Here is a 10824-nt window from a genome sequence, read left to right as displayed (position 1 = left end):
CCACGGCGGCCCGAGTGCGCCGAGCCGCGTTGCCGTCCCATGCGCGTCGCGCCTCGAGGCAGCGCCCAGAAAGTGCCAACTGCATCTTGCGCTTAGGACGAGCCAGGACAGCACGTCTCTCTCGTCTCTCTCGGGGGCTGACCCCGCGAGCGCTCCCAGCGGGCGCTCCGGGCGCCACACAGCGCCTCTGGCTGTCACAGGCACATGCGCGCGGCTTTGGGAAAAGCTCAGCAGACAGGCGGAAGGTTCAGGTCTCTGGCAGAGCCCTGGCAGAGCCCTGCCCCAGCCCCCAGCTCCCCTTGGCCGCTCTCCCAGGTGACCTCTCGCGTGTGGCATCACCTGACACCCTGGAACGGTGCAGGCTCTGGGCTCGCACCCTGCTGCCCCAGGGCAGGGCCACGTGACCGGGCCTTCTGGACCATCCTGGACCGCCCTTCTCTCCGTGGTCCCCTCAGGGCTTTCTGTCTGCCAGCCAGAGCGTCTGGTTTGGGATAACAAAACGCAACTTTGGCAGTGACCCAGGAAGCAGGTGCCCTGGGCGCGAAGCTCCGTCAGGGGGTCGCGGGGTCCGCCCGTGGGTGTTGGCTGCCCTGGGCCTCAGCGCGCCTGTGGCTGGCACTGGGCACGTGCTTGCCATGTGGTAGTCACGGCCACACTGGCGCAGGACAGCCCTGTCCAGCACACCGACGGCCTGCCTCCCTTCCCAGCTTCCGATGACCCTCACCAGCGTGTCCCACGGCCTCGGGAAGGTCAGGAGGGCCAGCACCCTGACTGCACCCTAGTAGCCTCCTGCCCCTCCCTCAGGGCGTTCTGAAGGCCTGCTCCGAGCGCCAGGTGAGGCTGGGGACTGGTCCCAGCTCGGTAGCTGCTGTGCCAAGGCGAGCGGCTCCGGTGGGCTCGGCGCCCATGTGCCTGTCGCTGCTCCTCTTCACTCTGGGAGCTGTGACCAGAGCGGCAGCTGAGCTTGCAGACCCTGAGCCGCCGGGGACACCGTCTGCCTGGCCCCGGGGGGCCTCCTGTGCCTGCTCACAGGCCCCCACCGCGAGCTTAGGGGTCAGGTGACTGGCAGCTGCTGTGCCCTGTGTGCTTGACCTTAGCCTGGGCAGTGTCCGGCTGCCAAGTCTCCCGAGCTCTGGAGACAGCAGCAAACTGCAGGTGCCCAGAGCTTCACCCTGCACACATGGGGTGCGGGCTGTTGCAGGCAGAGAGGCCCTGACGTCATTCTGTTGGGACCGCGGCACCCACAATGGTGGGCACAGCTGCCCCCGCCCCCGGGCTGTGTCTCTGCACCTGGGATGTTTGTACAGCAACTTGCAAGAGCCTGAGGTCACAAGGTGGGATCCTGCCATGCAGGAGTCCCCCAAAGGGACATGAAGACCACAGCGCCCTGCAAGCAAGCAGCTACTCTCACTCCTGAGAGCCTGTCCCCACCCCCGGCTCGGGGTGGCGGGGAGGGTGCACGTCTTCTTTAAGCAATGGGAGCAAGTTGACCCCGGATTCACAGTCAGATGCCCCAAGGCAGAGCATCCTACAGGGAGACCCGGATCCCCTCAGTCCCTGGGGCAGACACAAGAATGAGGGTCCTGAAGTCCCGTCCGTGGTCAGCGGGCAACACGGCACCATGCCGTCTTCACCGCGTTTGCTCCAGGCCAGCACAGCAGGAGCCGACGCCTTCTCCCCTGGAACATCACCTGAGCTGTGGCCGCTTAAAAACTTCCTTGCCAAATGTGGAAAGAATGGGTTTCAACTGTCTAGGTCGAGCAGTTGAGTGTTCTGTGTGCCTGTAGTCAGCCCCACGGTGCCCCCGGACACAGGGGCGCCTGTCCCGAGGACCCCGAAGCTGCAGACCACGCGGCGGCACCAGCCTGGCCACCTGCTGCAAGGGCCGGCAGCGCCATCTAGTGGCGGTGCCCAGCCGGGAGGAAGAGGAAACCCCTCCACTGGAAGAATGACGTGGCAGAGAGATGGGGTATCTCCACTGGTCAGCGGCCACATGGATGTGTATTCTAGTGTCCGGAAAAAATTTAGCGACCTACATTAACACCAGCGAGATTCCCAGATGAAATGGCAAGGGACGGATTTGCCTTTCACACTTGCTGGGAAATGTACTTAGACTCACCCCAGTGGGAGTGGTTTCCCCTAGCCCCCAAAAACAGAACCAGGGAAAACTAATCAGCAAACAGACCATTCTCCCCAGGCCTGTACCCCAAATCGCCCTTCAAAACAAGTTAAACCTGACCTGCTTGGGGGAGACCTGCATCACCCACCCATTTGTAGGTCTGTCAGGCAGTGCAGGTGGCTCAGGATACAAATTGTACATTCGTGTGGGGCCCTTCTCTTCTTCCCTTCCCCCCCCCCCCCAGTGGATCCCCGGTGGATTACCTTGTTAAACTGGCCGTGTTTTCTGTGTATGTTGTAAATACATTGACATGATGCATTTCAATAATTGGTGCCCAGTAGCACATTCAGCCCCAGTACCTGCTTCCCCTCCCCCCGGGCTGTAGGGGCTCCCGGAGACTCAGGCACACCACATGCGCGCGCACACACACACGCACACACACGCACCACACAGCCAGGCGCAGCAACACCACACACACACACACACACGCGCGCGCGCAGCGAGGCACACCACACGCAGCGCAGCAGATAAGATAGGCCCTGCCGCGCCTATGCTGGGTTGGGGCCCCCGGCGGGGCTCGAACTCAGGCCGTCACAGTGATAGCGCTGAGCTTAAGCCCCTCTGCTACCGAGGAAGTCCCAACCTGGGGCTTCCCCGTTGCTTGTTAGGGCCTTGGAGGTTGGGGGGAGGAAGCATGATGGGCAGGACCTGCAGGCAGGCAGCTGGACCTAATTAAAGGTAGTAGCCAGTTCACTAGCCCTTCGCATCCCTGGCCTGGGCTATTTCCGGATAAGTCAGAGAACAGGAGTACATGGCGCTTTAACTAACGCAAGCTCAGTTTGGAAGGCATCCACTAGGGCCACTCTTTTAAATGAAGCTGAGACGTCAAAAATATCAAAACTTGAAAGTTGGTCAAATGAAGTTCTTTCAGTGGGCAGGAGCGGACTGTATGTACAGCCCAGGCAGTGGAGGTCAGTTCTTGGCACAGAACCCTGCTGGAATCTAAGCGCGTTTTTGCAAACACAGCTTTGCAGGCAGGCAGACGCCTCGCCCCCTCGCCCCCTCCTTCTTGTTAGTGAATTCTGCTTTGAGCCGCCATCTCTCAGGTGTTGAGAAAGTGCTCTCACTACTCAAATTGGTAAAACACTCTTGATTCCAGTTAACACGTGGGCCCGCTAGGGCCCAGGAGCGCTGCACGGGCTCTGGGCATCACCTGTAGAAGCTGCCGGAAGCGCCCTGGTGGGAGGCCCTGGTTCCTCCTCTTGATCGCAACTTGAAGATTCACCCAGAAAAGCAGAGTGCCCTCAGCAGCGGCTTGCCCGCCCACCTCTTGCTGGGCTCTGCTGAGCTCTGGTGCTTCACCTGGGGAGGAGGGGAGGCGGGAGAGGCCCCAGCCGGCCAAGGGCCGTCCTGGCTCGGGGCTCCGGAGAGGCTTGCCTGGCTTCCTCCCGTGCCCCCGCCCCCTGCCAGCCGCCCAGCAGTCCCCCGCCGCCCCCCGAATCGGTCTGCTGAGTCCTCTCCCTCTTGCCTTCCAGTCCTCCTAAGCCGACGGTGTTCATCTCCGGTGTCATGGCCCGGGTAAGCCCCCGTCCCCTCCGGGCCCCCCCTCCCCCCTGACGCCCCGCCCCATTCATCAGCCCCCGCCGAGCCCCTGGGTCCGGAGGCGGCGGTAGGACAGGCTCTGTCCTGGGCAGGTGGGGCCGGGCGGCCACACGCCGAGCTGGCCCTGCTGCCCCCGCCCCTTCAGTCCGCTGGGCCCGCAGGCCCACCCGACAATCACAGGTGCCCCACAAGAAAGCCCCCACGCCTGAGCCGGGGAGGGGGCCAGGGCCCCGAGAGACCGTGGGGGCGTTGGCCGGTGCCTCTGGGCTCATAGCCCAGGCCCCACATGCGGCCCCCCCACCCTCCCCCCGCTCCAGGACCCCGCAGGAAGGCGGGTGCTGCGGGCCTGGCCAGTGGCCGACCGCCTTCCCTCTCCCGACAGGGCGACAAGGACTTCCCCCCGGCGGCCGCCCAGGTGGCTCACCAGAAGCCCCACGCCTCCATGGACAAGCACCCCGCCCCCCGGACCCAGCACATCCAGCAGCCTCGCAAGTGACCGGCAGCCCCACCGTGGTGGCTTCCCACCGGACCGGCGTCTCCCGGAACTGCTCCCCGCGGTCCAGACAGAGCCGGCGCCCCTGCCAGGGCTGCGCCCGGTCGCCAGCGTGCAGGCGCCAGGCCACCCCCGTGTCCAGGCAGCCCTGGCCGGCGCCCGAGCCCTGCCCCTAAGTGCCATTAGCAGACCTGAGTAAAGCAAGTCCGCCTGCCTGCAGCCTGCAGCCTTAGTTCTTTCGCGCCGCCCAGCGCCCGCCCGTCGGCGGCCAGGAGGTGAGAGGCTACGGTCAGCTACGGTCAGCGGGGAGGAGTGGGCGGGGGGCAGGGCAGGGTGCCCAGTCGACTCTCGCCTCGAGTGACAGGACGGCACAGCCTGCACCCGGCGAGTCGGAAACGAGGGTGTGGGTGACGCGGCCCAGCCAGGACGCCCTTCCCCCCCCCCGCGCCTGGGGGCCAGGCCACCCGGCAGCCCCCGCCGACACAGGCAGGCCCCGACCCCGTCTTCAGAGCCAGCTTGCTGCCAAATGAGGACCAGGCCGTTCGCCCAGAGGGAGCCATTCTGGAATGAGCCCCCTGGGGGCCTCAGGTCCCGCTGACCGTACCCAGCCGGTGCCCCAGGGAAGCTGGACTCCTGCGTTTCCAGTCTTCACCCCAGAGCGGCCCTCGTGTCTGGAGTCACTGTGGACCCGGCCACACACAGCTAACTCAGGACCCAAACGAGCCGTGGCCCCAGGGAGCGGGCACCCCACACTCCGTGGGAGCTAGAAACCTGCCAGCCCGTCGCCCGCTGCCTGGAGTGGGCACATCTGCCTGGGTGCGGCCACTGCCCTGCACCCTCTGCGGCGCCTGCCTGGCGCCTGCCTGGGCAAAAAGAAAGCCCAAGCGGGGGGCAGCCCCGGCGCTGCTCCCGGCGGGGCACAGTCCCCGAGGCTCTGAGCCGGCCGGCCAGCCGAGCGTCACACGGCGCCAGGTGTGGGTGCGTGCCAGGTGCCCCGCCCAGTCGCGGGGAGAGGCCCTCACAGGGGCCTCCTCGGCTCCCGCCAGCGGCCTGCGTAGCCCGGGTGGCTGAGAGGCGCGGGCTGCCCTCCGGCGCAGCTGGCTGCTGGCTGGGCGGCCGGCGAGGCCGCGGGCACAGAGCCCGCAGCTCCTGGCCAGCTCCCAGCAGAGGCCCGAGACCGCCCGGCGGCCCCAGGCGCTCAGCTCCGCGCAGCCCATCTCCCGGCGGGAGCAGCACGGGCGCCGGGCTGCGGCTCCCGGTCACGGAGCGCGAGACCACCGGCTCGCAGCCGTTGACGTCACAGCACAATTATAATAAAGCTCCTGGTTTCCTCTGGCGGCTCGTGTTTTCCTGGATCTCGGTTGGGCTCAGGGACAGGCTGCCCTTGTCGCCCCTGAGGCTGCTCCCCTGCGGGCATCCCACTTCACAGATGGGAAAGCGGGCTCAGCCTTGACTCTCGTCACACGTGACAGAGGACACTGGAGGGGAGGCGCCACAGCCCACACCCGGGCTCACACCGGCCAGGAGCTGGAGGGGGCAGAGGGACCGGCGGCCGCTAACCAGCTGCAGGGACGGAGCCCCCAGGGGCCGGCGCCCAGAGCACCAAGCGCAAGACCGGCAGGCGGCAGGAGCTGGGGGTGTCACGGGCGCGGCTGAAGGTGGGGGTGTGGGCACTAGGGCCGCTGTGCAGACCTGGCCCCTTTCACCTTCTGCAGAGTCTGCGGAGTCAGCAACAAGCAGCCGCCCCCGGAAGGAGGGCCCGAAGGGGCGCCTGAGTCGGCCGTCTCGGCCCGGACGGCCGCAGCCTGCGGCCGCCTGGGCCTCTGGGCTGCCCTCCCCGACTCCGCCCTCCGCTGCCAGCCGCCTCTGGCCTGCCCTACCTGGGCCTGCCCTCACCTGCACCTGCCGGGCTCCTCCTCACTGACCCCTCGGCAGAGGCCGCTCTCCTCAAGGCCGCCGCCTGCGGCCACGCGGGCCTCTCAGCAAGCCCGGCTCGGGCTGCCCGCCTGTGTCCATGCCGTGTCCTTCATTCTCGCCCTTCTGTGATAAGCCTGCCCTCCTGGATACCACTAAGGCCTCCGTAGTGGGGAATCTCGCCAGCTGCTGCTGGAAGGGGGAGCTCTGGCCAAACCCTTCCCAGAGTGCCCCCAGAGACCTGCACTCTAAACCCAACCACTGCACAGACATCAGACGTGCTGGGGGACGCCCCAGTCGGTGGGGGGAGCCCACCACCGCGGCCAGAGAAAGGCAAGCCCAGGCCAGCGTGAGCGCCCACCCCTCGGGCCTCAGCCACGCAGCAGCCAGGGCCGCGGGGGAGTGGACAGAAGCTGCGCAGAGCCACGGGCCAGGACATGCAGCGTCGCGAGCCACGTGCAGAGCGGCAGCTGCCCAAACGCCACGCTGGAGGGGCCGCTGGGCCCGGCGTCACAAGCCACGCCGCGCTGAGACGGCCACGGCGACCCGCCGAGCCTGGGAGGAGGACCCAAGTGGCCATCAACCGAACGGAAAACAGAAGGTGGCCAAGCGCGGGTGCCGCCAACAGGGAGGCCCTAGGGGGGCGCGGACGGCACTGGCGCCCCCCCTCGCCAGGCCACGGCCCCCCCAGATCCTTCCGCGGGGCTGTTTCCAATACGTGTCACCTTGGTGTGTGGAACTAAAGTCAACTGAGGCTCGGAGCCTCGGGAGAAACGGCTGCATAACCTGAGCTGACGTGGACGCCCCAGATTCGGAGACACCTCCAGGAAAACACCCTTTCTGCTGCAGAGACTAGCCGAAGGCGGAGAGAAGACCTACAGCAAGGTGGCAGCCCGAACGCCCACTGCTCTGTGGCTCCCCTTAAAGGCCCGTCTTACTCTTTAGCTCAGGGAATCACCCCCAGTCTGTGTCATTCACCCTCACATTCACAGCCCTGCCCATTCGCTGTATGTCTGTGATCCCATTTGGCCTCCTGCTATTCTGACGACGTTTGCTTGCTTGCGCACTCCGAGAAGAACCCAGAGGAGTGAGGGACCGTGCCCTGCCGTCAAAGCTTCTCATACGCAATGTCACATATGCAGTCCGTGCTTCAGAGGCGTCATCACACGGAGCATCACTGTGTCTGCGTGGAATATTACTTGGCCTGGAAAAGGTGTGAGGTGCTGAGTCACAGTGCACATGGCTGCACCCTGAGAACACTAACTCGGGGAGATAAGCTGTTCACCGATGACCATGTGTTAAGTGACTCCATTCACGGCAGCCCCCTCCCAGGGTGAGGATAAACGGGCCCCTCTTTTTTCAATGACGACCGTGTTCTCAGAGCCACTGGGTTGCTTGCACATATGCATGAATTTGCTGAAAACCATGAAGCCCCCCTAGATAGGTGGTAATGTGGTGTGGGGGTTACACTCAGTGAAGATGGGGTTTCTGTAAAGAGTTAGCCAGGGCGGAGCTGGGGCTCGACTCCAGGTGGTCCTGCTCCAGAGCAGGGCTCTCCAGGGCGCCGGGCCTGGCTCCACAGTGGCCGTGGGGCCGCAGAACAGAAAAGCCACGAAGCGGGAGCTGGGACCACGATCTGCTCCTAGATGAGGTTTGGACGTAAAGGGCGAGAGGGTTGAGGTAACATCGGGGCCCCAGCCTGGAGGCTGGCGTGAGGGCGAAGGTGCTCACAGCGGGACTGGAGCTCGGAGGGTGCGTCTGCGAGAGGCGGGAGGCGGCAGCGGCTGAGGCTGGCACCCCCCCGGCCCCAAGCAGAGTGCCGAGGCTTCACCACGGAGCTCCCCACCCAGAGCTGTGCCAGGGCTGTGGGCAGCCCGACTCCATCTCCTGGGGGGACAGGGACAGGCAGGCTTGGTGAGGGGCAGCGGGAATCCAGCCTGGGTGAGCGTGGGCGCTGGGCCGGATGCCCGCTCTGCCCACGCAGGGCGATGCCGCTGAGCCCGTGGGCACCAGGGACAAGCGTCAGGGACACACTGCTACTGCCACAGGCCTGAGGCCCAGTGGGGACAGGCCACAGGGGCAGGAACGACCACCCCAAAGTGGGGAGCACAGCTGGCCCCCCTAGAGACTGCTCCAGGCCCCCAGCCCCGAGAAAGGCCCGGCAGGCCGCCTGGCTCAGCGGGCTGCTCAGCCATCATTTCCTGGCACATCTGCCCCCGCCGGCGGCCCGGGGTGGCCTCTCCCCGCTGCGGGTTCTCACTCTGCAGCTGTCGTGCTGGTTAAATGCGTCTTTTCACAAACCCCAAAGTAAACTTTTTTCCCCAACACTTGGCATCCTGCTGTGCCCTGCAGTATAAAAACAAAATCAAAACAAGCCCCAGGCATTGTGTAATGCTCCCAGGAGGCATCTACAGCCCTATGTCCTGGCAGGAGGGGCGTGAGGGGCTGCTAACCCTGGATGGATGGATGGATGATGGGTGGGTGGGTGGGCGTGGGGGCGGGTGGGTGATATGGATGGATGGATGGACAGACAGGCAGGTGAATGGATGGATGCATGGACAGTGAGTGGACGGTGGATGGGTGGGGAGGTGGATGGATGGTGGGTGGGTGGATGGACAGACAGGCAGGTCAGTAGATGGACGGTGAGTGGATGGTGGATGGATGGTGGGTGGATGGATGGATGGATGGACAGAAGGATGGGTGGGTGGATGAGTGGGTGGATGAATTGGCCAGTAAAATAGGTAGTGGACGACAGAGAGACGAGAGAGCTGTAAGAAACCAGCTCATGTGACGATGGAGACTAGCAAGTCCAACATCTACAGCATATGGTGATGAGGAAAAGTGAAAAAGAGTATTAGCCCTTGATAAAAGCCCAAAGTGTGTTATTAAAAAGTCACCCAAAGTGATTCTGGGGCTGTCACTGCTCAGAACATCTTGCTCCCCGTGTGAGTAAGCTTCAGTGCATGCCGCTGCTGTGTGGGCCTGTAGGCAGCTGTCTCTGGATCCCTCTCGAGGGCTCGGCTTCCTAACCAGCTTCCTAGCCAGTTCACAAAAAGCGCCTACCCCTTCCTGCCGGGGGCTGGGGGGTGGGGAGTCAGCCTTTGTCCTGTTCAGGCCTTTGACTGATTGGGCGAGGCCCAACCACGCGAGGAAGCAACATCGTCACTCCAGTCCACCGGTTTCCAGGTAAATCTCAGCCAAATCCCTAACTCTCAGCATGCTTGACCCAGCACCCGACTCTGGCCAGCCAAGTTACATAAACGCGCCCCGCCAGAGTTCGCTGCAGCTCCTCTTTCTTGAGGTCCTCCTGGCTCCCCGGGTTCCTCTGGGGTCTGTTCTCACTTGGACTGTGGAAGCCTCTGCAGGTCCTCACCATGTTCTGTCTGACACTGAACTTGCTTTTCCAAACAGACTTCCTGAAATTCAACTAGGGACACTTGTGACAGAGAATGACAGCTTCCCCTTGCATCTGAATAGTATAACTAACTGCCGCTCTTGCAAAAAAAAAAAAAATTGGAAAAAAACCAAGGTGATCTGATACAATAACTAATGTGGTGTGGAGAGTTCACGACCCCACTCAGTGGCCCAGACCAAGTGGGCTTCGTGTCCCTGTTGTCACTGTAGGCCACAAGGGCCACGTAAGCGGGCTCAGCTTCCACGCACAGTCCTCAGAAGGCACCGTGTCTCCTTCAGCAGAGACGCACTGAGGAAGCGTGCCCAGAGTACAGCTAGCGGTCTTCAGTCTCTCTAAGAGAATGAACCTGAGGATGATGTCACCCCCAAAGAACACGTGGCGATGTCTACAGACCTCACTGGCTGGCCCTTCCCGGAACTGGAGAGAGGAGGCGCTCGTGGGGAGAAAGCAGCTGCCCAGGCGCCTGGAGATGCTGTTAGAAACCCTGCACAGCGCATCTGACGGCCCCCCAGAGGCCCACCCGCCTGGTGTCAGCACTGCTGCGGTGGGCACCTGTCCCGTCCTGTTCTAGAAGTCCCCAGCTCTCAATAATAATGCAGCCGAGTAAGGGCCAACTTCCCTGGCGGTAGAACCTTGAAGAAAGCAAGTGTGCCGTGACCCCGCACTCTTAGGAAGCAGTGAAGTAACTCAGGCTGATGTGTGCTTCTCAGTCCCTGGAGCAGAAAACAGCAAATTGCCACGAGGCAGATTCCCTCCCGGCTGCCACGGAAAATTTCGGAGAAAGCAAGAAGCAAGGCTTTTCGCTGGGGTGTGTGGGCAACGCGGCCCCCCCCCACCCCCCACCCCCCCGCATAAGGGCCGTTTTCTCAGTTTCACCAACACAAACCAGGGCGGAGACAAGGGTCCCGAGGTGACCCCCAGCAGGCCACGCAAGCTCTGGGCGCTGGGCTCGGCCACACGAACACACTCCAAGGATAGGGCGTGTGGAAAGCACTTCCAAACGACTGCAGCCTGTCTCCCAGGGCGGCCCTCGTGCGGCTCAGGGGATGAACCTGAGTTGGGGGGCGGGGCGGGCGGCCGCGGAGGGGGCAGGGAAGCGGGCACCTCCGAGCGCAGAGGCCAAGCTAGAGTGGACGGCGCAGAGAGACGCGCAGGCCTCGCAGGGCAGCCCTGCCGTGACCCCGTCTCAGCCCGCAGCCCACCCACCCCGTTTCCATGCCCAGGAGGACCAGGGGCTGCCTCCTAGGAACTCTGCAGGGGAGGCCCTGGCCCCGCCGCGGC

At 64.0% G+C, this 10824-nt stretch overlaps 1 protein-coding gene across 1 annotated transcript in view; it reads left to right on the top strand.

Annotated features, from left to right (window-relative positions):
- The window catches only part of DAP (death-associated protein), an 87931-nt gene extending 83632 nt beyond the window's left edge, over positions 1 to 4299 (top strand). Inside the window, exons 5-6 of the mRNA XM_004678395.2 lie at positions 3655 to 3697; positions 4104 to 4299. Coding sequence (XP_004678452.1) covers positions 3655 to 3697; positions 4104 to 4217 — 157 coding nt within the window. The 3' untranslated portion in view covers positions 4218 to 4299. The remainder of the gene's footprint in view (positions 1 to 3654; positions 3698 to 4103) is intronic.
- Positions 4300 to 10824: the final 6525 nt, after the last annotated feature.

This window comes from Condylura cristata, unplaced genomic scaffold, assembly GCF_000260355.1.
Source record: "Condylura cristata isolate star-nosed mole 26May11 unplaced genomic scaffold, ConCri1.0 scaffold00007, whole genome shotgun sequence".
In the NCBI taxonomy this organism is placed as follows: domain Eukaryota; kingdom Metazoa; phylum Chordata; class Mammalia; order Eulipotyphla; family Talpidae; genus Condylura; species Condylura cristata.
The sequence above is the reverse complement of the archived record's forward strand: the minus strand, read 5'-3'. Positions and strand labels throughout refer to the sequence as shown.